We start from the raw sequence: 22,712 nt of genomic DNA on the forward strand, positions 1-22,712 counted from the left end.
GGTTCCTTAAAAATCTGAAAATAGAGTTATCATATAATCCTGCGATCCCACTCCCTTGGCATTTGTCTGGAGAAAACTCTAATTTGAAAAGATACATGCAACCCAGTGTTCATAGCAGAATTATGTACAAAAGCCAAGACATGGATTCAAACTAAAAGTGCATTTACAGATGAATAGATGAAGAAGATGTGATATATATATATTTGAATATTACTCAGCCATAAAAAGAATGAACTAACACCATTTGCAGCAACATAGGTGGACCTAGAGATGATCATACTAAGTGAAGTAAGGCAGACAGAGAAAGAAAAATGTCATATGATGTGACTTATATGTGGAATCTTAAAAAATTATAAAAATGAACTTATTTACAAAACAAATAGACTCACAGACATAGATAACAAACTTATTGTTACCAAAGGGGATAGCAGGGTGTGGGGAGAGATAAATTAGGAATTCGCTATTAACATGTACACACTACTATATATAAAATAGGTAAACAACAAGGACCTACCATATAGCACAGGGAACTATACTCAATATCTTGTAATAACCTATAATGGAAAAGAATCTGAAAAAGAATGTATATATATGTGTGTGTGTGTGTGTGTGTGTGTATATATATATATATATATGTATAACTGAATCACTTTGCTGTATACCTGAAACAAATACACTATAAATTAACTATACTTCAGTTTTTTTAAATCGTTACAAAACTAAAAATAAACAAAAAAAAAACCACTAGAGGAAGCATATACTCTATCAGCCAACTTACCAAAAAAACCCAAAACAAACAAACAAAAAAGGATCTGGAAGTTGCATATGTCACTTTACACATCTTGCGGACTCGGCCACGTGGCCATACCCGTTGCTTGGAAAATAAGGAATTCTTTACTGGAATAATCACATGTCCTGCTAAACTCACAGAGACTCTATTACTAAAATGAAAAAGAGGAGAAATGGATGTAGGGGTTCAGTCTGCCACAGAAGCCAAATTAGGATCAGAAGCCTCCACGGTAAGAGTATAAGATAATAAAAATACACAAACACGTGTGCAAAATCTCCTGGACAAGGAGAGGCTTTGAATACTGACCCTAAGCCAGAGTTCTGGAGCCTGGGTTACCCACAGCAGTGCTTGTGGGTGCAGAAGATGGAGTGAAATGTAGTCCAAGAAGAATCAAGTGCCTTGATTTGTATTTGACAAGAGAGAACTCTGGCAGTGTTCAGAGGATAGATTGGAAGGGAGAAGGAAAACCAAGAAGGCTCTTAGAATAATCTAGACAAGGAATGATGAGACAGTGGTGGCAGAGATGATTTCAAGAGATATTTTAAGAATTAGAATCAGAGGGCTTCGGAACATTTATTGGGTGACATAGGCTAAACTGTGGTTGCAAGTGGAATTTTAATTAGAATTCCCAAGGCTTAGGAATCTTCATCAGTTAGGATAGGCTGAACTGTGATTACAAATACACCCCCAAATTATTTAATGGCTCAAATGTAATAGGAGTTTATTTCTCACCCATGTGATAGTCCAAGGCACGTGCTTCCGGTTGGCAGATAGCTCTCCTCCACACGATGTTTCAGGAAATCAGGCTTCTTACACCTCAGATCGCTTTTAATTTGTTATATTTTAAGAAACACAATTTGTTCACTGGCATATATAGCAATAGAAATAATACTGTTGTTGAGTTTATAACTCTAAATTGAAAGAAATGAAACAAAATAAGAATAAACAGATTATAGGAGTATCCATGGGGGAGCCTCTCTGTGATACAAGGAATATCTCCTGGTTTTTAGCAGCATTCCATTGGGAGTTTCAGAAAATAAAATATTGCTACTCGAGTTTCACTGGTTTTCCACAGAAGATTTAACTTTGCTTTCCTAGAACCTTGATGTTAATTTCCCAGATACATATAATCAGCAAATGATGTTCTGCCCCATTTTTAAAAATTGTATTCATTATTTACCCAAAAAGAAGAAAAATGTAATTTAGAAATATTTCCTTCAAACTTATTAATAAAAATGGTCTTGGTGTTTGACACGGTAATTTTTAGTTTCCTGAAAAATACGCTTATGTGGAATGGCTCATTCTCTGTCAAGGGCATGGAAGTGAAATCTTATAGATCCTTGACTTTTCTCAGAGAAAGTTGAGAAATCCCCTCATTTTAAAGGTTGAAAAACTATAGACAAGAGCAGTTAAATGACTTTTCTAAGACCACACTGCTTATAAGAAGCAAAAGTGACTTTGGTCAGTATTCTTTCCAGCACAGGACTTACTGTGAGCAGTGTCACAGAATCCACAAAGAAGAAAATTTCGGGGTCAGTGGAGTTAATAACACTCACTGTGACCCACAGATGGAAGGGGCTGCAGTCTAAGAAAAAGCCATTGAAAGCAGTGATGAAAAGTTACTAGTGACTAATACGTTCTTGTTGTATAAAATGATACAGTACAACATATATGGAAGCCAAAAAAAGTTACTAGTGACACTCAAGGCAACAGTCTCAGAAAAGTATTGAGACAGCCAGAAGAAAAAGGATTGAGGAGAGTATAGATATTTAGGGTATAAAATTTTAATATTCTGATATTTTTTACATACGAAAGTTCAGTGCTTAACATTTTTTTTAAAAAATTATATTTTATCTTGTTTGGTTAGGATGGCTGTAAAAACATAGTAACATATTCTAGAAGAATTCCAGAGAAAATTGTTTCTCCTTAGGTAAAAATCATGCTTAAAGGATGAGTATATTTGTACCTCCAAAGTCTGTTCACTGATCACTGGTCACAGAGGGAGCTCCCAGGGGTGGGAGGAGCAGAGCCGTTTGGAAAGAATGACTGTGACATCCAGAACACGCTTCTCTATTGCAGTTGTTCTTATGCCATAGATTAATATACAATTAATTAATATTCACAATTAAAGCAGTATTTATCTAAATCTGTGTGAAAAAAATGTAAGTAACCACCCCCCTTCCATGTTGTAGTTTACCAAAACTTCCAGAAGTTACCAGGAAATTGCTTGTAGATAACACCTATAATTTATGCCGTGTGTGCAGGGGAACTTGAGTGAGCTGTATTTACCCGAAATACGTGTATTATTTTTTCTTACATATTTAGAACTCTGCATTTACAAGAGAAAAATAAGCCAAAAATATTATTCATAAAAATCAATAGTCTGTTCCTGTCATTTACACCTTCTCTATACGGTGTGTCTGGAAGTTTCTTCTACTCCTCAAAGAAAGAAATTTATTTAGTTCAGTCCTATACTGCATTTCATCACAGTATTAGTTTTCATTCACCTCTGTGCTGTATCATGGTAACTTCATTAACCAACAATTTAAAAATCACTGGAATATTTGTATTCCTCATTATGGAAAAAGATTTTAGTTTCCTTTTATTTTATAACATTAAACCATATGTGATTATAAGCTTTTTGCATTTTAATTTTAATACAGTTATTTAGCCCTATGTAATGTTTCCACTGTAGGGCATTATAAATCTCAAAAAAACAAAAAATGAAGAAGGAACAAGACAGTTTAAGGAATAATTTTAATGTATAAATAAGGTACCTGTTTTGAAGATTTTTAAATCATTAATAAAAATAAATGTATATAAAGATACAATCTATTGCTCTGAGTGTGCTTTGAACTTCTCTATTTTTACAGGCCTCTTTCAAGTGTGAAGGACCTTGTTATAGAACAGATATTTTCTCTGTTGTATTTGGTCAACAAAAGTAGCTAGCTTTAAATGTTTGTAGAAGGATTGAATACCTTCAGGAAGATCCACCCTAAATTTGAATTCTTTTTAACTGTTCACACTTAATATTTACATTCACTTCTCTTTTTCTCTTTTGTCTTTTTCGTCTTTCTTTTCATCTTCCTCCTTCTCCTTCTCTTTCTCCATAAGACTGAGTTTCAATTTCGCATTGTTTTTGATTAGGAGTTAGCATTATTGAATAAGTATAAGCCCCTGAAAACAGGAATAGCTGTTTCTGTTTCATTATGTACTAGGTTTGGGATAAGACTGATTTAAACTTGTTAACCAGGAGGCTCATTTATTCTGAAAATGAAAAACAGGACATTCATTACTATATGGCTATTTACATTTTAAAGAGCTTTCATACTATTTTAAGGAAAGGAAGACTGCCATCTTGTGTGTGCTGTGTTTATTGCTGCACAAAAGGGGACCCATTCAGACAAGTTTAGTTCTATGTTGGGCTTAAATTACATTAAAGGCTAAATAGTCACACAAAATGTTGAAATGCTCAGATGTCCTGACTCAAATAAACAAACAAAAACCATAGCTTGGGGACATGTTTTTCTTTACTACATGAAGAAACATTATACAAACCATTTAATTCCTCTTTTTCAAACAATTTGATCCTAGGATTCAGATATATACAATGAAAATTCCCTAGATCTAAAATACTCTAGAATTTTTAAAGCACAGAATTTATAATTATAAGATAAAATAATAATGTTTTAAAATAAATTCTGAAGTTAATGCTATCTGATAAAATGAATGTGTGAAAGGTTGCTCTTGAATATGATAAAATAAATCTGAATTTTATTTTAGGGCTAACACTTCCTAGTTTCTTCTTCTATATTTATTTTCCCTGTTTACATTTTATTATCACCATAAAAAAGATTGTAATGAGGGTCACAGTCCAGCTAGAAAATGCCTGAGAACTGCTAAGGGTGCAGTAGAATGCCTTAACTTTGAAGAGCAGAACCACAGGCCTCACAATAGTAATTTGATAAGTGTTTGTGCCATCTTGTGGTTGAATGCAATATTGCAACAAAACAGCACTGGCACTTGGATTTACTTTTTGAGTTTTTTGAACCAACAAACTAAATCTCTTTTGTGTGTGTGTGTGTGTAATATATTTGTTAAAGGCTAACCACAAGTTAGTGGCTTGGATTTACTTGGAGTTTTATTATAATAAAATGACTTGAATTCACTGGAAAATCTATCACAATAAAAGAACCTCCAAAACATGTGAAACTTCCTCATCTATGAAATATAATGAGGTAGCATTTCCCAAAGAGAGATCAGGGATTATTAGTCCTGAAGGATACACTCAAGATAAATAGGCTCGACGGTCAAAGACCTGTCATATCCCCTTGGAGAGTAAGAGTGCACATTGTCTTATTTAAAAGCTATAGATGGGCTTCCCTGGTGGCACAGTGGTTGAGAGTCCGCCTGCCGATGCAGGGGACACGGGTTCATGCCCCGGTCCAGGAAGATCCCACATGCCGTGGAGCGGCTGGGCCTGTGAGCTATGGCTGCTGAGCCTGCACATACGGAGCCTGTGCTCCACAACGGAAGAGGCCACAACAGTGAGAGGCCCACATACCACAAAAAAAAAAGCTATAGAAAATTAATCTGTTTAATTTTGTATTAAATCAGCATTTTCCAAATATGCTTGACCACAGAATTTCTTTTTAAAAAACAAATAATACCTATTAATATTACCAGGTAATAAAGTGACTACCTTTCACCATAAAAGATTAGAGCATTAGGTACAAGTCTTTTACTGAAACTAAATTAAAAGAATGATGTCTCCAGTTCTGTGTTGGAATCACAAGCTGAAGGTCTTGAACTTTAAATTAAGGACTCTCAGTCCACAAAGGTCCCTCAGTTACAATAATAAGTAAACTATTAGAAATTCCTTAAAGAGTTTTGACTACTAAAAAAGTTATTAAAATTTAATAATAGCACCCAGAAGCCTCTGAATGATAGTTGGAAAGGGAGAAATGTAGCAGATTTTATTCTATGGAGTCAAAACACAGCGGGAAAAGTCAGATGACTGACTCACCATGTGTGTGCATCTGGAGCTGTTTTCCTGTACTTATGACTGTGAAATTTGCTGACATATGTACCATCTCCAATCCAGGTTATCCTGTGGCCAAAGCCACACATTTACAATATATTTCACCATCATAATATCTTTTCAAAGTCCCTTAAAACAGCCTTTCTCTCTTTTTTATACCAATCCCTGAGGTCTTAGTGCCTATCGAAGAGTCAAAACTCTGTCCCTAAACCTTAACTTAACCCTTAGACCAACTCTTGTTATCTGGATTGTTATTTCTCCAGGCCATTGGATATTTACTGCCTCAGGCGGCATCAAGGATACGATACCAAGCGTGAAAAATGTTGTTTGCAGGTGGCCTAATGTAATATTTAATTTCAAGTTCCAGTATCCTAGCTGTGTGACTTTGGGGAATTTACTTACCTGTTCCACACTATATATTTGTATGTAATACCACTTGAGGGTATTCAATAAATGCCAACAGAACAAATGAAACATGGTTTCCTCACCCGTAACCTAGGTAACACTACAACTCACCTCACAGGCTCATTGGGTGGTATGTTATATTTGACATAGTACGTGTTCAGTAAATGTTAACAAGAGTGATCTAGATTCCTTTTCGTAATTTAAGTTCTGCCATCGAGACCTAGAGGATCACCCAGCAGGATTCTAGGAACGAGTTGTCCCTAATTCTAAGGAGATTTTGACAGTTAGCATAGACAGTGGTTGAGGAAAATGTTTCTGGTAAGGAGCAAGAAACAGATTGCTTCCGAAAAAGATTTACATTTGAGTGTATATGCTTCTGTGCTAAATCATAAGTTATGTCAGTTGTTTGCATAATAGCTAAATTAAATAGTGTGAGATGCTAATATCAATAACTGTTAAGAAACACAGTCCAACTTTCTTGAAGTCACTTTTCTTGTAAAAGGCTTATTCATACCTTTTTTGGACCAAAGAGATACAAGATTGTTATACCTTGAAGGGGGTGAACGGTTTATGATGATGTGCCAGAGAGAGAATTAACTGGACTAGGCTCCAGATTTGAATTCTAGTCTGACCTGGAGCAAACCACTTGACCTTTCCTACTTGTCTCATCTGTAAAACGGAGGCAGTAGGTAGACTCACAGAGGCCTTAGGGTGATTAAGACAGATAATAAGTGTGAGAGTTTTTTAAGTGAGAAATAAGTTACTTGTCGATATTGGCACGATTTGTAGTGTCTAAATAATTGTTCAACGTCTTTACATAATACTTCTGTGATGGTGTTTTAGAGTTAAAAAAGGAAAATATGGATGTCCATGTTTCCTAAAAAGCTGCATAGAAGGAACCCTGGACTTGGCATCTGAAGTGTAAATTTGCCTTTCATCCTGTTACTTGTTAGCTTCTTAAGTGATTTGGTGCAAGTCACACTGAATCTCAGGTTGTTTCTCACCTGCAATATAGGTTGACAATATATGCTTTCACCAACTTCACAGAGTCACTTTGAGGATGTATTTAATAGTACTGTGTACACTGTGAACTGTAAGGTCATTCATTTACTCATCCATTGAACAAATCCTTACTGAGTACAGGCTCTGCCCCAGACACTGTGCCACGTGCTGGGGCAGAGTCCTGCCCTCGCGGGGGTTATAGCCAACGGGAAAATTCCTACAGTAAACTGGTAGACATACAAATTAACCTATAAGTAGCATAATGATTAGTGCTACTAAGCAGAAGAGCAAATGTCAGGAGAAAGTGACAAAGAGACCTAATTCAGGTTGGGATGGTTGAGGAAGGCATTCCTGAGCAAATTATATTTAAACTAAGGCCTGGAAGATAAGAAGTGTCAGCCAGGCAAAAGGGGAAGAGAGTGGGAAGGAGGGTCTTTTCAAGCAGAGAGCCTGGCTGGAATATGTGAAGACTGGAAGAAACAGAGGAGAACTTCTAGTAACAGGAAAGCTGGAAGAGAGTAGGGGCCAAAAATGAAGGTGGAGAAACAGCAAGTTCTGTATACCATGTTAGAGATTTTGGATTTTATTATAGGTGTAGTTGAAAGGTGTTGAGAGGTGTTAAGCAAAGAAGGGGGAAGATTAAATTTGCAGGTTTAAAAGGTCAGTCTGGCTGTCATATAGAGAATTAATGGGGGAGGACACGGAAGCGTGGAGAGCCCAGTTAGGAGGCTATCATTGTAGTTGCACAGCACAGAAATCATGGTAGCTGAACTAGAGTGGAGGAGAATTAATCAGACTTGGTGGTGTCCTGGATGGAGAAGGAGGTATGGAAAGTAATTTTCCTGCGTCTTGCTTGAGGAACTGTCAAAGAATGGAGCCTTTAACAACCTGACAAAGCCTGAGGGAGGATCGAGGCCTATGTTAACACTGGAATGTCTATTATGTATCCAAGTGGAGGTGACAAAAGTCAGCAAGAAGAGAGGTCTCCCACCCACATCGTTAAGTCATTAAGTCATTCAATTATTCACCAAATGTTTATTGAGGAACAATATGTCTAATTCTGTACTAAGTGCTGGAGGTTTAAAACACAGTGATACAAATGGTTCTGATCTCATGGAGCATATTGTATTTTAGCAGCTGGTAGTAGCTGCATAGGTGATTTTAAAAATCAGAGACAAAACTGCATGACTGAGGAAATTCAGACGGGTACATGGATGTTAATATCACTCAAATTACGTGCTATAACACTTCCACTTCCCGGGGTGCTCAGCCTGTAGCTGGGGATCAGGGCCTTGAAAAATAGCCATTTTAACTGTTAAATATTTTGGTTCCATTGACTCCCTTAAAGAATGCATTGTAACAGTTTAGTATTAAGCCTACATTTACATTTATAAACATTTTGTAAAGTTTGTCTTGTTATAAAATCAAGCTGTCAAAATGGGAGTTTCACAAAATGGAAAGTCGTTATTTTATTAGACCCAGGTCTAGTCCTACAAAAACAAGGTCTTCAATTTACTAGGGGAATGTGGAGAGTTTTGAGAGAGCCCCCAAATGATTAAATAAGAAAATCCATATCCTATAAGGCAGTCCTTATATTTAGCATAGATATTTAAGTGTCATGGAGGTGAGTGGAGTATTGAGGAGGAATATAGGTAGTGAGTTTAAGTATATCAGCCTCATAATTTTAATACCTAACATTTACATGGTGCTTTACAATTTTCTGAGCCCCACTCATATTTTTCTTTAAATCGTGTAGACCATAGTTATCAACTATAGTTTCAGGTTGGACAAAACAGGAAGAATTACAATTTTATTCTAAGGGAGTCAGGTCATGTGTAAAGAATCATTTTCTGAGGTTGAAGATTGTCACGCACTGGAGTGGTTTCCTTGGGGATGTTCCTGATTCACCTTTTTAGGAATCCTTAACAGCATAGAGTTATGAGGCCAAGATTGATGTTATTCATCGGTCAAAATGAGAAATGGTATAATATAAATGAATGTATATAGAGGCCCTTCCCTCTTGAAGTTGCAGGGAAAAAAAAAAAAAAAAAAGCCCAGGCATTAGAGCTACACAGCCTTGGTTGGAACCTTCACTCCATCTCTTGCTGGCTGTGTACCCAAGAGCAACTGATTTGATTGCTCTTATTCCCTATATCTTCATAGGGAGCTTAGGAGGTATTAATGGATAACATGAAGTACCCAGGTTATTCAACAATCATTTGTGCCCTTCCTCCTGATGCCTTCCTCTGAGGCATCCTTCCCTAGCATTCTAAAATTGAAACCTGTGAACAAAATACGGGACCAAGGATAAAATTGATACCTGTGAAGAAAATATGGGACCAAGGATAAAACTGAAGCTCAATTTAAGACTCACCTTTTCCAAAACCCATTAAACTAGTGTAAATTTTTAGCAGCATATATGTCTAAAACTTGTTAAATCAGCCAAGATCATGGATCATCTTTTTTATAGTTGACCAGATGAAACGTCAGATTAATCTCTATCATTTACAACATGAATTAAATTTATAAATGCAGCATGCAGTAGAGTTTTAAAATAACAGAACAGGGTTACAGTATTAAGATCAGAAGATATAATAATAATAATTTTATTATTATTTACTGTCACTTGAATATTTAAGGGAAAATTTAGGAAAAGGCACTTAATCCTTATTTTTCTCATGTGATAAGGTTTACTTAAATTTTATTCCTTTAAATACTTTCTAATGTTTAGATGAGCTATTCTCTTGCTTCTGTAGAAAAGCACGATTAACATGGATCAATTTGTATCTCTTTAACAGGGACAAGTGATCCATACGTGAAGTTTAAAATTGGAGGAAAAGAAGTTTTTAGAAGTAAAATAATACACAAGAGCCTCAATCCTGTGTGGGAGGAGAAAGCTTGCCTTCTCGTTGAACATCTTAAGGAACCGTTGTACATAAAGGTGAACCATTTATTTGTTTTTCCCTAATGTAATCTGATATAGAAATCCCCGTTTAATGGTTTTTTATAATGTCTGTCTGTCTGATGAGATTTTTCACCAGAGGTATATTCTGCTATGTGCAATTCTAATCTGTTGGTGATGTGATAGAAATGAGCTATAGGGGAGGGGGAGCTGGTGGGAGCATCTTTCTTCTGGACAGTTCTATTTATTGCCAGTTATAGTTAGGAGAATTATGAAGCCTATCTCCTCCTGCTTGGTGCAGTTAACTGATTTAGTGCACTTTGGGAACGTATAAAAACAAGACTCCATATAATCTAGCAGGAAGAGCTTACACAGAACACACCTTTTCTGTTTAAAAATTATAGCAGGGGAGACTTCCCTGGTGGCAGAGCGGTTAAGAATCCACCTGCCAATGAAGGGGACATGGGTTTGAGCCCTGGTCCAGGAAGATCCCACATGCCACGGAGCAACTAAGCCTGTGTGCCACAGCTACTGAGCCTGTGCTCTAGAGCCCACAAGCCACAACTACTGAGCCTGCATGCCACAACTACAGAAGTCCATGCGCCTAGAGCCTGTGCTCCACAACAAGAGAAGCCACCACAATGAGAAGCCCGCGCACCACAATGAAGAGTAACCCCTGCTCGCTGCAACTAGAGAAAAGCCCACGCACAGCAACAAAGACCCAACGCAGCCATAAATAAATAAATAAATATTTTAGAAAGAATTATATCAGGGATCTACCATTCCTGGTTGCAAACAAAATGCTTTACTTGGAAGGTGAGGAGGGTAAACATAATAGAGGAAGGAAAACTCCTGTCTCTATTACATTACCAAAGATGGGGCGGGGGGGGAAGCATTTCCTTTCATTTGATGTAGTTAGAAAAAGAAGAAGAATTTATGGAGTTAACCTTAATTCCTTATTTTACTTTCAAACCTGACTTCCCTTTACTTCATATCTCTAGGTACTTATATTCTTTTTGACTCTTATGTTCTGACTATCCATGCAGTGACCAAACCTTTTTCTGCTTTTACTACATCACATGCCCCATCCTTTTCTCTAAATTGTCACAACTGGCACATGAGCCCCAAAGATCACTTGATCACTCTTTCAGCAATCTCTGGGCATCCTTCTTCCCCTCAAATCTTCATTTGCATTGCTTCCAGTTGTTTCTGTTTTCCACAGAAAGGAAAAAGTAATCAAGATGTTACTAAAATCATAGCAGGGCCATTTATCAAATCGATGAAAAAGAGAACTACAAGTATGTAGTTGATAAGTTTCTAGAAGTCATCATGGGGAGCATAGACCTGTATTTGCTTAAGAAATTGTCTCAAATGGACAATGGCTAAAGGAAATCAGTTAAATAGAATTAGTGAGCTATCTTTTAATGTTCAAAATTCATGACCCGGGCTTCCCTGGTGGCGCAGTGGTTGAGAGTCCGCCTGCCGATGCAGGGGACACGGGTTCATGCCCCGGTCCGGGAAGATCCCACATGCCACGGAGCGGCTGGGCCCATGAGCCATGGCCGCTGAGCCTGCGCGTCTGGAGCCTGTGCTCCGCAATGGAAGAGGCCATAACAGTGAGAGGCCCGCGTATCGCAAAAAAAAAAAAATCATGACCCAAGAATTATTAATGTGAGAGTAGAGAGAAAGAAATGTCTACATGAGAAAAAAGGAAATACCTTCATAATAAAGAATTGAGATAAGGGGAAAAAACGAATTTTTTAAAAGACAAGTAGGATTAAGGAAGCTTATTCCTAGGGAGATTTAGAAGAAATAAGTTAGAGCAGCTGCAACCATGAAGGAAATAGATAGGAAAGGAAAGCAGGGTTAATAAGGATAGCACTGGACCATTGGGATCTCATATAATGTCCCTTAAGAGAAAAATTATGGAAGAAAAGGATTAATTTCTAATTGCGTTTGCTGTGGATCTGTTTCTTGAATGGGATATTACTCTATGACGGAAGCATGTGGATCTCCAGTCTTTAAAGCGGTTACAAATGAATGTTCCAGTGTTACATTAGGTAATGGCTGGGTCCCTCTGCTATTCTTTTGTGTTCAAGAATGACATTCATCTGTGCAGAAATCCAGATGTCAAATGTGTATTTCAAAAGGAATATCATAATAGGCTCAAAAGCAAACAAAAATCTGAAGTACACAGAAAAAAATGGTGGCAAAAATTTTTGTTTTGGTTTAAGAGAGCAAGAATAGATACACTTACATACTGAAAATGGAGACTGTAACACTGCCTATAGACCAAAGGCCTGGTTAATGACACACTGGGAACAAAGAAGTTAGCAGAGAAAACCCGAGGGTGGTTTTTGTTTTTTACCACTTTGAGTTTCCAAAGTACAACATTATGTAGCCACAACTTAACTTCCACCTTACAGAAGAAGATACATAGTGAATTGTAAAAGATTTGACACTTTTTTTTACATTTCGACATAATAAAAAATAAGTTAAACAGAAATCACACTGGCCTCTCAAATACTAGTACAAACATAAAATAACAAAACTTTATTTTTATGAATGCTTTATACTTTTTAATATGCTTTGATCTTTTTCATTTGATTTTCATTTTCTGGACCATGCATAGGGCTTCTTTTGAAAAAAATTTCTAACTTTCACCTTTACTTTTCCCACGTTTTGTGTTATCTACTTTTTGCCTAATGTGGGACACACAAAGACCTAAATAACATACATTGGTGGAAATGATATTTTAAGTTACTAGAATTTCATGAAGATTGCATTATTTTCATCGTCTCTACATAGCTCTGTGTGATTGACTTTTATAGGATGCCCACATCCTCTGTGATAGGAAATTAATCTTGCCTGAAAGATTTCTTAGGGACTAACTGATTCTGTAGTGACAGGTAATATGAAAACGCATCCATGAACTAGATGATTAGAAAATATTGTCTTCAACCCTCCTCTCTATGGTTCAATGAAAAAGAAGTCCACATGCACACTGTAATCTGATTTCTATCAGTGTAAAGATTACCAAGGGAAACAAAATTCAGTTCTAAGCTAAGGTTATAAAATCACACTGAAGTTACAGGACTTGTAACATTTCTAGTAAAAACAAATTTTAAAAAATCTTGGTAGTGTCATTTCTAAATACTACACAAAATAAATAAATACACTTTCCAATTGGTTGGAATTCATATAGCTTTTAATTTTGATAAAAAGAGAATATTCCTTCAGTTATGAATGACTTCACAGTAAGGGCAGGTATAAAAACAAGGCTGCAGGGATGGGCTTGAAACATGTTTATCGTAGGGTAGCAGTAGAATCTGGGATTTAATGCAGTGCTTCTAATTGAGATAAGAGCCCCTGGAGCCTGCTCTGTATCCACAGAGGTGCTCCAGCACACATCTTAAATAATAGAGTAAATTCAGCAACCATTGCAGTTGAATTAAATTCAGATTCTCCATTGTAATTTCACTGACACTATTATTCCAGGTACATGATGAGCACCCAGAATTACAGTGGAAAGAGGTAGAAGTAATCTAAAAGGAGAAATGTAAATTGTTGCTTGTTTGGCCTAATCATGAGCTAGAAGAGCTAAATTGAAAGTGCTCTTCTAAATAACAGAAAGATTTTGATAACTAGAAAAACTATTCTGTTTGGAGCCATAGTACTGATTCTAAGATTGTCATTTTAACAAACTTGATAGTTCCTTAAATAACTCACATCTATCCAAGCTTAAGATTTAAAATTGAAAAGGTACTTAAAGCATGGGTCAAGCTAAGGACCATATAACTGTCTTGTCCAAAATTATTTCTCAGTAGGTTCTAAGGGTCCTAAAAAGAATTTCATATACCAACGACCCTCAACCCTGACTGTACATCACTTTAAATATGCTCTGTGTCTGAAATCCATTACAAAATTTGAATCTGACCTCTTCTTAGCCCGGGCATTTAGGGGCAAGTAACATAAATATTTTAAGCTTTGGATTCCTTATCTGACAAATGGAAACAATACTTTGTTCACTGAGTTGTATAAGAATGAAATTTAAAAATCTATATGATGTGTTTAACACAATGCCTTATATATGGTAAATGTTGAGTAAACATTAATCGTCATTAACTGTGCTTCTTATTGCAGTGGGAGTGCCTCTCCTATTTCATCACTCTTCTATGTTCTATATTTTCTGACACTTCACCTAGAGCAATGCTCCCTCTGACAAATAGTTTATAGAGCTTGGAACCAAATTGCATAGCAAACAATTTCATTAAGGAATGGATTCTGGTGTTTCCATTCTTCCCTGTGTTTATGCCTTTGCTGAGTAATAGGAATTGAGAACTATTGTAAACATCTAGCATTAGGACGGTAGAAAAGACTCTCCCCATGAGAATAAACGGAGTTTGAATGTTGACTCGCCCATTTGGGCTGTCTATGCCGATCAATTCACTGGATTCACAGCCTTCCACTTCATATGTGTAGGTGAATCCCAGGTGTTCTCATGGATTGTATGTCACTGTAGTCACCCCAAGATTTTAATCCTTAAGGCTGATACAATCAGATTGCACAAGAGAAATTTCTCTAATTTTGGTGTAAATTTTATGTTGTAAAATACACTACTGCAGCCACTTGCAAATACCAAGGTGTCAGTTGTATAAGATAGGCCACTGAGCAGATGACTAAAGTTCAGAAGTGTAATTGATCAAGGAGAATATTTACTGCGGGAGTGCTGTGCTTTCTACAACAAATGTACTCCTGAAAGGTTGTAAGTAAATCAAATGACTATAAATTGAATAATTTTAAAGGCATTAGAGGAGCTTATAACTTAAATAAATCCCTTGTGACTCTTCTAATTTAAGAATCCCTTTGTAAAGCAAGGGATTTATTTTTTTTTTAATATCAACTTTTTACATATTAAGTTTGTTTAAATTGCAGTACACCTGTACTAGAGAAAAGAAAACAGTAACTGATACAAGGCTTCTGTACATGCTACTCCCTCAGCTTGGAGCTTTTTTTTTTTTTTTTGCGGTACGCGGGCCTCTCACTGTTGTGGCCTCTCCCGTTGTGGAGCAAAGGCTCCGGATGCGCAGGCTCAGCGGCCATGGCTCACAGGCCCAGCCGCTCTGTGGCATGTGGGATCTTCCCAGACCAGGGCACGAACCTGTGTCCCCTGCATTGGCAGGCAGACCCCCAACCACTGCGCCACCAGGGAAGCCCCAGCTTGGAGCTTTTTAACTGTTGTGTCAAGGATTGGGCAGAGGGATGCTGAGCTATGGGTTCTCTCAGCCCAGTGCATTCTCACCTCCTGGAGAGTCCAGTGGTCTGGGTCATCCTTTCAAGAGCAGACTTACCTGTTTATGCTCATTTACTCCAGTGAGCAATACAATGATTTTCTATTTGAAAAGGTCAGAAATACAACTCTAAACTCCATCTACTAACCCTTTTATCAATCTTAAAAGCTTTCTCTGATCTCCAATGTAATTTTTTTCTTTTTGTACCCTGTTCTTTTCTTTACAACATTGAGTAGAGTTCCCTGTGCTATACAGTAGGGTCTCACTAGTTATCTGTTTTATACATTGTGGTACATATATGTCAATCCCAATCTCCCATTCATTCCACCCTCCCCTTTCCCCCCTTGGTAACCAGTAGTTTATTATATGAAATTATAGAAAAACAAAGCAAATCTATGAAACAGAAAGCAGATTGGTGTTTGCCAAGGGCAGAGCAGGTGAGGAAGAAGAATGTCGAAAAGGATCATGAGGGAACTTTGGGAGTTATGGAATTGTCTTCCACCTTGACTGTGTCAGTGGTTGCCTAGTCATAGACATTTGTCAAAACTCATTGAACTGTACCATTAAAATGGATGTATGTCCACTCCTGGATATATATCCAAAGAAAATGGAAACACTAATTAGAAAAGACACATGTACCCCAATGTTCGTGGCAGCATTATTTATAATTGCCAAGGTATGGAAACAACCTAAGTGTCCATCAGGAGTTGGTTGGATAAAGAAGATATGATGTTCGTGTGTGTGTATGTGTGGGTGTATGTGTGTGTGATGGAATATTACTCAGCCATAAAAAAGAATGAAGTTTTGCCACTTGCAACAACCAGATGGACTTAGAGGGTATTACGCTAAGTGAAATAAGTCAGACAGAGAAGGACAGATTCTGTATGATGTCACTTATATGTGGAATCTAAAAAATACAACAAACTAATAAATGTAACAAGAAAGAAACAGACTCATAGATATAGAGAACAAACTAGTGATTACCAATGGGGAAAGGGAAGGGGGGAGGGGCAAGATAGGAGGAGGGGATTAAGAGGTACAAACTACTATGTATAAAATAAATCAGCTACAGGATATATTGTACAGCACAGGGAATATAGCCAATTTTTATAATAACTATAAATGGAGTATAACCTTTAAAAATTGTGAATCATTGTGTTGTACACCTAAAACTTATATAATATTGTACATCAACTATACCTGAATAAAAAAAATTTTTTTTAATTAATTTAAAAAAATTGGGCTTCCCTGGTGGCGCAGTGGTTGAGAGTCCGCCTGCCGATGCAGGAGACACAGGTTCGTGCCCCGGTCCGGGAAGATCCCACATGCTGCGGAGCAGCTGGGCCCGTGAGCCATGGCCGCTGAGCCTGCGCAAAAAATAAATAAAATAAAATAAAATAAAATATCAGCTCCCAACACATTGCCTTACACTTCTGTCTCCATGGTGCTCCTCACTGAACTGTATATATCTATTTGGGTTTTTATGGACTCTCCCAGCTGTTCAGTGTAGCGTCCAGCAGGTCAAGCACATTGCCTGTCCTGTTCATCATAGTATGAATACAAACCATGAAGGGCGCAAAGAAGATAAATAGTTTTGACAGTAGAAAGAAATACATTCTTTTCTTTTTCTTTCTGTTTTGTTGTTGTTATAACGTCACATTAATATTATGCCCTAATCGTTGCTTGTGATAATAAAAATTTAACCTTAAAATAACTTTATGAAGTACTTTAATCATAATATCTTAATGTTTACTTATTTGTATGTTTAAAATGGCATTGTCCTATAATATCAGAGAATATATCTGATGACCTGAAAAATACAAGAAATTGGAGTCATATCTTTATCACCTACAGCCCAGTATGGAAGACATATTTTTTGAATTTCATACCAACTCACTCTGCCTTTCAGTAATGCTAATAGACCATCTGTAATGAGAGGAAAATATTATAAGCCTGTGGTTCCCACATTTTTGAGGATTCACTATAATTTATTTGATTTTGTTATCACCTTCGATGTTCTACTTTATACAAATCAGTAATTTTAATTATAAAATTAAGTGTAATTTCCTTTGAATGTTTTGTGAGACCTTAGTATTTCAAAACACAAAAACAAATAAAATTTTAAAAATAAATCTTAGCAAATTTTATTGATTTTGGTGACATAGACAACCAGTATTTTATAATGAAGACGTTTTTCACTTAAAGCTTATATTGGAATTGTTTATAATAATGTCTGTGTCTTTGGCTTCATAGGTATTTGACTATGACTTTGGACTACAGGATGACTTTATGGGCTCAGCCTTTCTGGATCTCACACAATTGGAATTAAACAGGTAACTTATGAACTGTTGTAATATCACTACACCTTTTTATGAAACTGGGCCTGTGTAACAGAAAATGTCAACAGATCTGGGTTCTAGTCACTGTTCTGTCATTTATGGTTGTGAGTCTTTGTGCTAGCCAGACTTTCTTAAGTATGTCTTTCTCACTTACCTGGTAGAAATAATACTTAGCATCTTCCCTCACTATCTCATTCGACAACAACTATTCAGCAGAAAAATTCTTTTTTTTTTTTTTTTTTGGCCACGCCATGCAGAATGAGGGATTTTAGTTCCCCAACCAGGGATGGAACCCGTACCCCCTGCAGTGGAAGCACAGAGTCCTAACCACTGGACCTGGACTGCCAGGGAAGTCCCCAGCAGAAAAATGCTTAAGACACTTTCTTTGTCCCCCAGACTGTGCCGAGCACCAGGAATCTAGATTAAGACACGTTCCTTGCTCTCACATTGATGGTATGATTATAGTGGGGCATAAAGAAGATGATACATGTTAATCATAATTATTAATTTAAGAATGAGGCCATCACATAGGAAATAAGATGAGTACACTATGCATCGAAAATAGCAGCACTCTTATCACTTAAGCCGAAGTAGAATCTAATTTTGCCATCATCAGTAATCCTAGGTTACCGAGGAGAAGCCCGAAAGTGGAGGCAGATTGGTTGTATTTACTCAGTTACATTAACTTATCATTGCTTGACTAGTTGTAAAGTAATGATTAGTTATAACTAATGTTATAAATATTAACCATTCCTTGCACCAAATTATGGGCTTTTATTTTTTTAATGTATTTCAACATAGGAGCTAAGAATTGATTAATACTACAGAAGAAAAAATAGGTTTTAAAAGGTTCAGCAGTGGGGCTTCCCTGGTGGCGCAGTGGTTGAGAGTCTGCCTGCCGATGCAGGGGACACGGGTTCGTTCCCCGGTCCGGGAGGATGCCACGTGCCGCGGAGCGGCTGGGCCCGTGAGCCATGGCCGCTGGGCCTGCGCGTCCGGAGCTTGTGCTCCGCAAAGGGAGAGGCCACAACAGTGAGAGGCCCACGTACCGAAAAAACAAAACAAAAAAAGGTCCAGTAGTGCTGGAATGGATTGCAAAGGAGGCTGCCAAATCATCTTTGGTGGTTTTAAAGAGATGGTTTAGATCAGGGGCCCCAACCCCCGTTAGGAACCGGGCTGCAGAGCAGGAGGGGAGCGGCAGGCGAGCGAGCAAAGCTTCATCTGTATTTACAGCCGCTCCTGTCACTCGCATTACCGCCTGAGCTCCGCCTCCTGTCAGATCAGCAGCGTTAGATTCTCATAGGAGCGCGAACCCTACTGTGAACTGCACTTGCGAGGAATCTAGGTTGCACAGTTGCGTGCTCCTTATAAGAATCTAATGCCTGATGATCTGAGGTTGAGCTGTGGCGGTGATGCTAGCTCTGGGGAGTAGCTGCAAATACAGATTATCATTATCAGAGAGGTTTGACTGCACAGAGACCATAATAAATCCATTGCTTGCAGACTCATGAAGCTGCTGTATAGCACAGGGGGATCAGCTCGGTGCTTTTTTTTAAAAAATAAATTTATTTATTTATTTGTTTATTTTTGGCTGTATTGGGTCTTCATTGCTGTGGGCGGGCTTTCTCTAGTTCTGGTGAGTGGAGGCTACTCTTTGTGGTAGTGCACAGGCTTCTCATTGCAGTGGCTTCTCTTGTTGTGAAGCACAGGCTCTAGGTGCACAGGCTTCAGTAGTTGTGGCACATGGGCTCAGTAGTTGTGGCTCACGGACTCTAGAGCACAGGCTCAGTAGTTGTGGCACATGGGCTTAGTTGCTCCGCGGCATGTGGGATCTTCCCGGACTAGGGCTCAAACCTGTGTCCCCTGCATTGGCAGGCAGATTCTTAACAAGTACGCCACCAGGGAAGCCCCTCAGCTTGGTGCTTTGTGACGACCTAAAGGGGTGGGATGGGGAGGGAGAGAGGGAGGCTCATGAGGGAGGGGATATAGGTATACATATAGCTGATTCACTTTGTTGTACAGCAGAAACTAACAGAACATTGTAAAGCGATTATAATCCAGTAAAGATGTAAAAAAAAAACAAAACCTGTCAGTGAGTGGCAAGTGAAAACAAGCTCAGGGCTCCCACCGATTCTGCATTATGGTGAGTTGTATAATTGTTTCAGTATATATTTCAATGTAGTAATAATAGAAATAAAGTGCACAATAAATGTAATGCACTTGAATCATCCTGAAACCATCCCCCACCCCCCAATCCCCGGTCTGTGGAAAAATTGTCTTCCATGAAACTGGTCCCTGGTGTCAAAAACGTTGGGGACCGCTGGTTTAGATGATCATGTTATATCATGTGGCAGGGATAGTGGAAAGCAGAGTAATGGGTCAGATCACAACTTTATATTTTAAATGTAGATGAAATATAAATAGTAGAACTCCTTATATGTTGTAGTCTGAGCACAGTGGCAGCGTATTGGTGGTCTTCCAATGGTCATCTGTGCCTCAGACTGGACAAAAGCTTGGCCTTTTCTATACTTCCTATGTGTTCTTCATTCCAACCCAGAGCCTAGCAGGCCTGACCTCGGGGTGATTGCTTGCTCCCCGCCTCACCATGGCTGAAGGAAGTCCTAGGTGGTGTCGTATGTGGTCCGTTATCATGCAACTGAGCTCCAGCTAGACTGGGCTGTGCTGTTCTTCGTAAAGGCCACGGTTATTTTCTCTGTAGATTCTGCATAAGGGTATGCAAATTACTAGGTTTAATCACAGAGCATAACTTTTTCTTTTTCTCTATTAAAGATAGATTACTGGTGAAAAATAGTTTTAAATGGAAGAAAACATATGAGATGGGTAAAAAACCAAAAGATTATGTATAAGCATTTGGTGTTTATTTTACCACATTACTTATTTTATGTATTTAGCTAACTATACCCTCCCCTCAAAACCACATAAACATCAAATTACCGCTTTTAAAAATCACATATTGGGCTTCCCTGGTGGCGCAGTGGTTGAGAGTCCGCCTGCCGATTCAGGGGACACGGGTTCGTGCCCCGGTCTGGGAAGATCCCACATGCCGCGGAGCGGCTGGGCCCGTGAGCCATGGCCGCTGAGCCTGCGCGTCCGGAGCCTGTGCTCCGCAACAGGAGAGGCCACAACAGTGAGGGGCCCGCATACCGAAAAAAAAAAAAAAAGAAAGAAAATCACATATTTGTGTATGCCATTACATTCTATGTATAGAAATCAACATGGGAATTCCCTGGCAGTCCAGTGGTTAGGACTCCGCACTTTCACTGCCAAGGGCCTGGGTTCTGGGTTCAATCCCTGGTTGGGGAACTAAGATCCCATAAGCCATGCAGTGGGGCCGGAAAAAAAAAAAAAAGAAATCAGTACCCTCTGGATGTAGACAGATGGATAATAATAGTAGCCGTATAAATCCTTATGCTACTATATAATGCATTAAGGTATTGCTTTTAAAAAAATAATAAATAAGCATCATAAAGAATTACAAATTTCTTAAATCTTTATCATGTAATCATTATAAAATGTAATGAAGTTTTGGCTATTAATTTTTTTTTTTTTTTTTTTTTTTTTTTTTTTTTTGCGTTACGGGGGCCTCTCACTGTTGTGGCCTCTCCCGCTGCGGAGCACAGGCTCTGGACGCGCAGGCTCAGCGGCCATGGCTCACAGGCCCAGCTGCTCCGCGGCATGTGGGATCTTCCCGGACCGGGGCACGAACCCGTGTCCCCTGCATCAGCAGGCGGACTCTCAACCACTGCGCCACCACGGAAGCCCCTATTAATTTTTATATGTAATCATTTTTACAGGAAAATTAACCAAATCAAATTGTAACCCCATATAAACACATATGTGTGTATGTGTGTATATATATGCATATGTGTGTATGTACATATATATATACATATATACTATAATGCCTAATATGCATTTGTTAAAATAAAAGGAACAAGTTGTTATCATCAAACCACAATGATTAGTTATAACTAAATTAATATTGGAGCAATTTGCATTCACAACTATTGTAACTTATGTATATTATCAGTTTGATAGGTTACTTATGTTTCAATTAAAACCCCTGACATCAAAAAACTGTTCATATTTTTCATAACACCATTTCTTGAATTGGTAAATTAAGCATCATTTGAAAGAGTGTCCTAGTATTGTAAAATCTTAGCATTGAAGGGTACCTGTGGTTCCCCCAAATTATTTGGGGACCTTTATAAATGTATAGATTTCCAGACACCACCCACATTCTACAGAACCAGAATCATTATGGATAGAGTGCAGGATTATGCACTTTTTAAAAGCTTCCCAGTTGATTCTGAGGTGCAGCCAGGATTGAAAGTTTTTATTTGGACCACTTTCCCCATCAAGCCCTCTCCCCAGTACTAGAATCCAACAGTATCATTTACTAAATGTTAAGCTCCATGAAGACAAGTGTCTTATCTTTGGTTTTGACCGCTGGTTTTTACCCAGAACCTAGTATCACATATGTTCAATTCATGTTTTGTGAATTACATGAATAAATGATTGAACAAGCAAGGGAACATTCCTAATTTGCCAACATTTCAGGATTCAAGTGTGGTGCTGAATGTTCCACAGTCCCTTAGGCTTATGGAGGGCATGAACCCCTATTTGTTCAATATTAATTGAAATATGTAAACAAGATATTACCTACACATTATCAACTGAATGTGTATTTTACATTATTTTCTAAAAGTTACTGTGGGTAATATTGAGCAATACATAATCTCTTCCTCAGAGATACTTATCTAATTCTGAAGCCTTCTAAGTATTGATCACCTCTTCTAAGTGCTGGTTTCCTTGCATTTCTGAATCTAAAAATTTAGGCATAGGTTTAAATAGCCAAAAATAGAAGCATTATTTTAAATAGTAGAAGTTCTTCAAATAACTATACGTTGTTTTTTAAGTA

General features: G+C 37.8%; 1 protein-coding gene across 6 annotated transcripts in view; it reads left to right on the plus strand.

Moving 5' to 3' along the window:
• Nucleotides 1-22,712, plus strand: part of MCTP1 (multiple C2 and transmembrane domain containing 1) — a gene marked incomplete at its 5' end in the record, with an annotated part of 535,475 nt that overhangs the window by 263,394 nt on the left and 249,369 nt on the right. For all 6 annotated transcript variants that reach the window (XM_082836435.1, XM_082836436.1, XM_082836437.1 and 3 more), the window contains 2 exons: nt 10,037-10,179; nt 17,685-17,764. In XM_082836435.1, coding sequence (XP_082692561.1) covers nt 10,037-10,179; nt 17,685-17,764 — 223 coding nt within the window. The remainder of the gene's footprint in view (nt 1-10,036; nt 10,180-17,684; nt 17,765-22,712) is intronic.

This window comes from Leucopleurus acutus, assembly GCF_964270905.1.
Source record: "Leucopleurus acutus genome assembly, chromosome: 3".
Classification (NCBI taxonomy): Eukaryota; Metazoa; Chordata; class Mammalia; order Artiodactyla; family Delphinidae; genus Leucopleurus; species Leucopleurus acutus.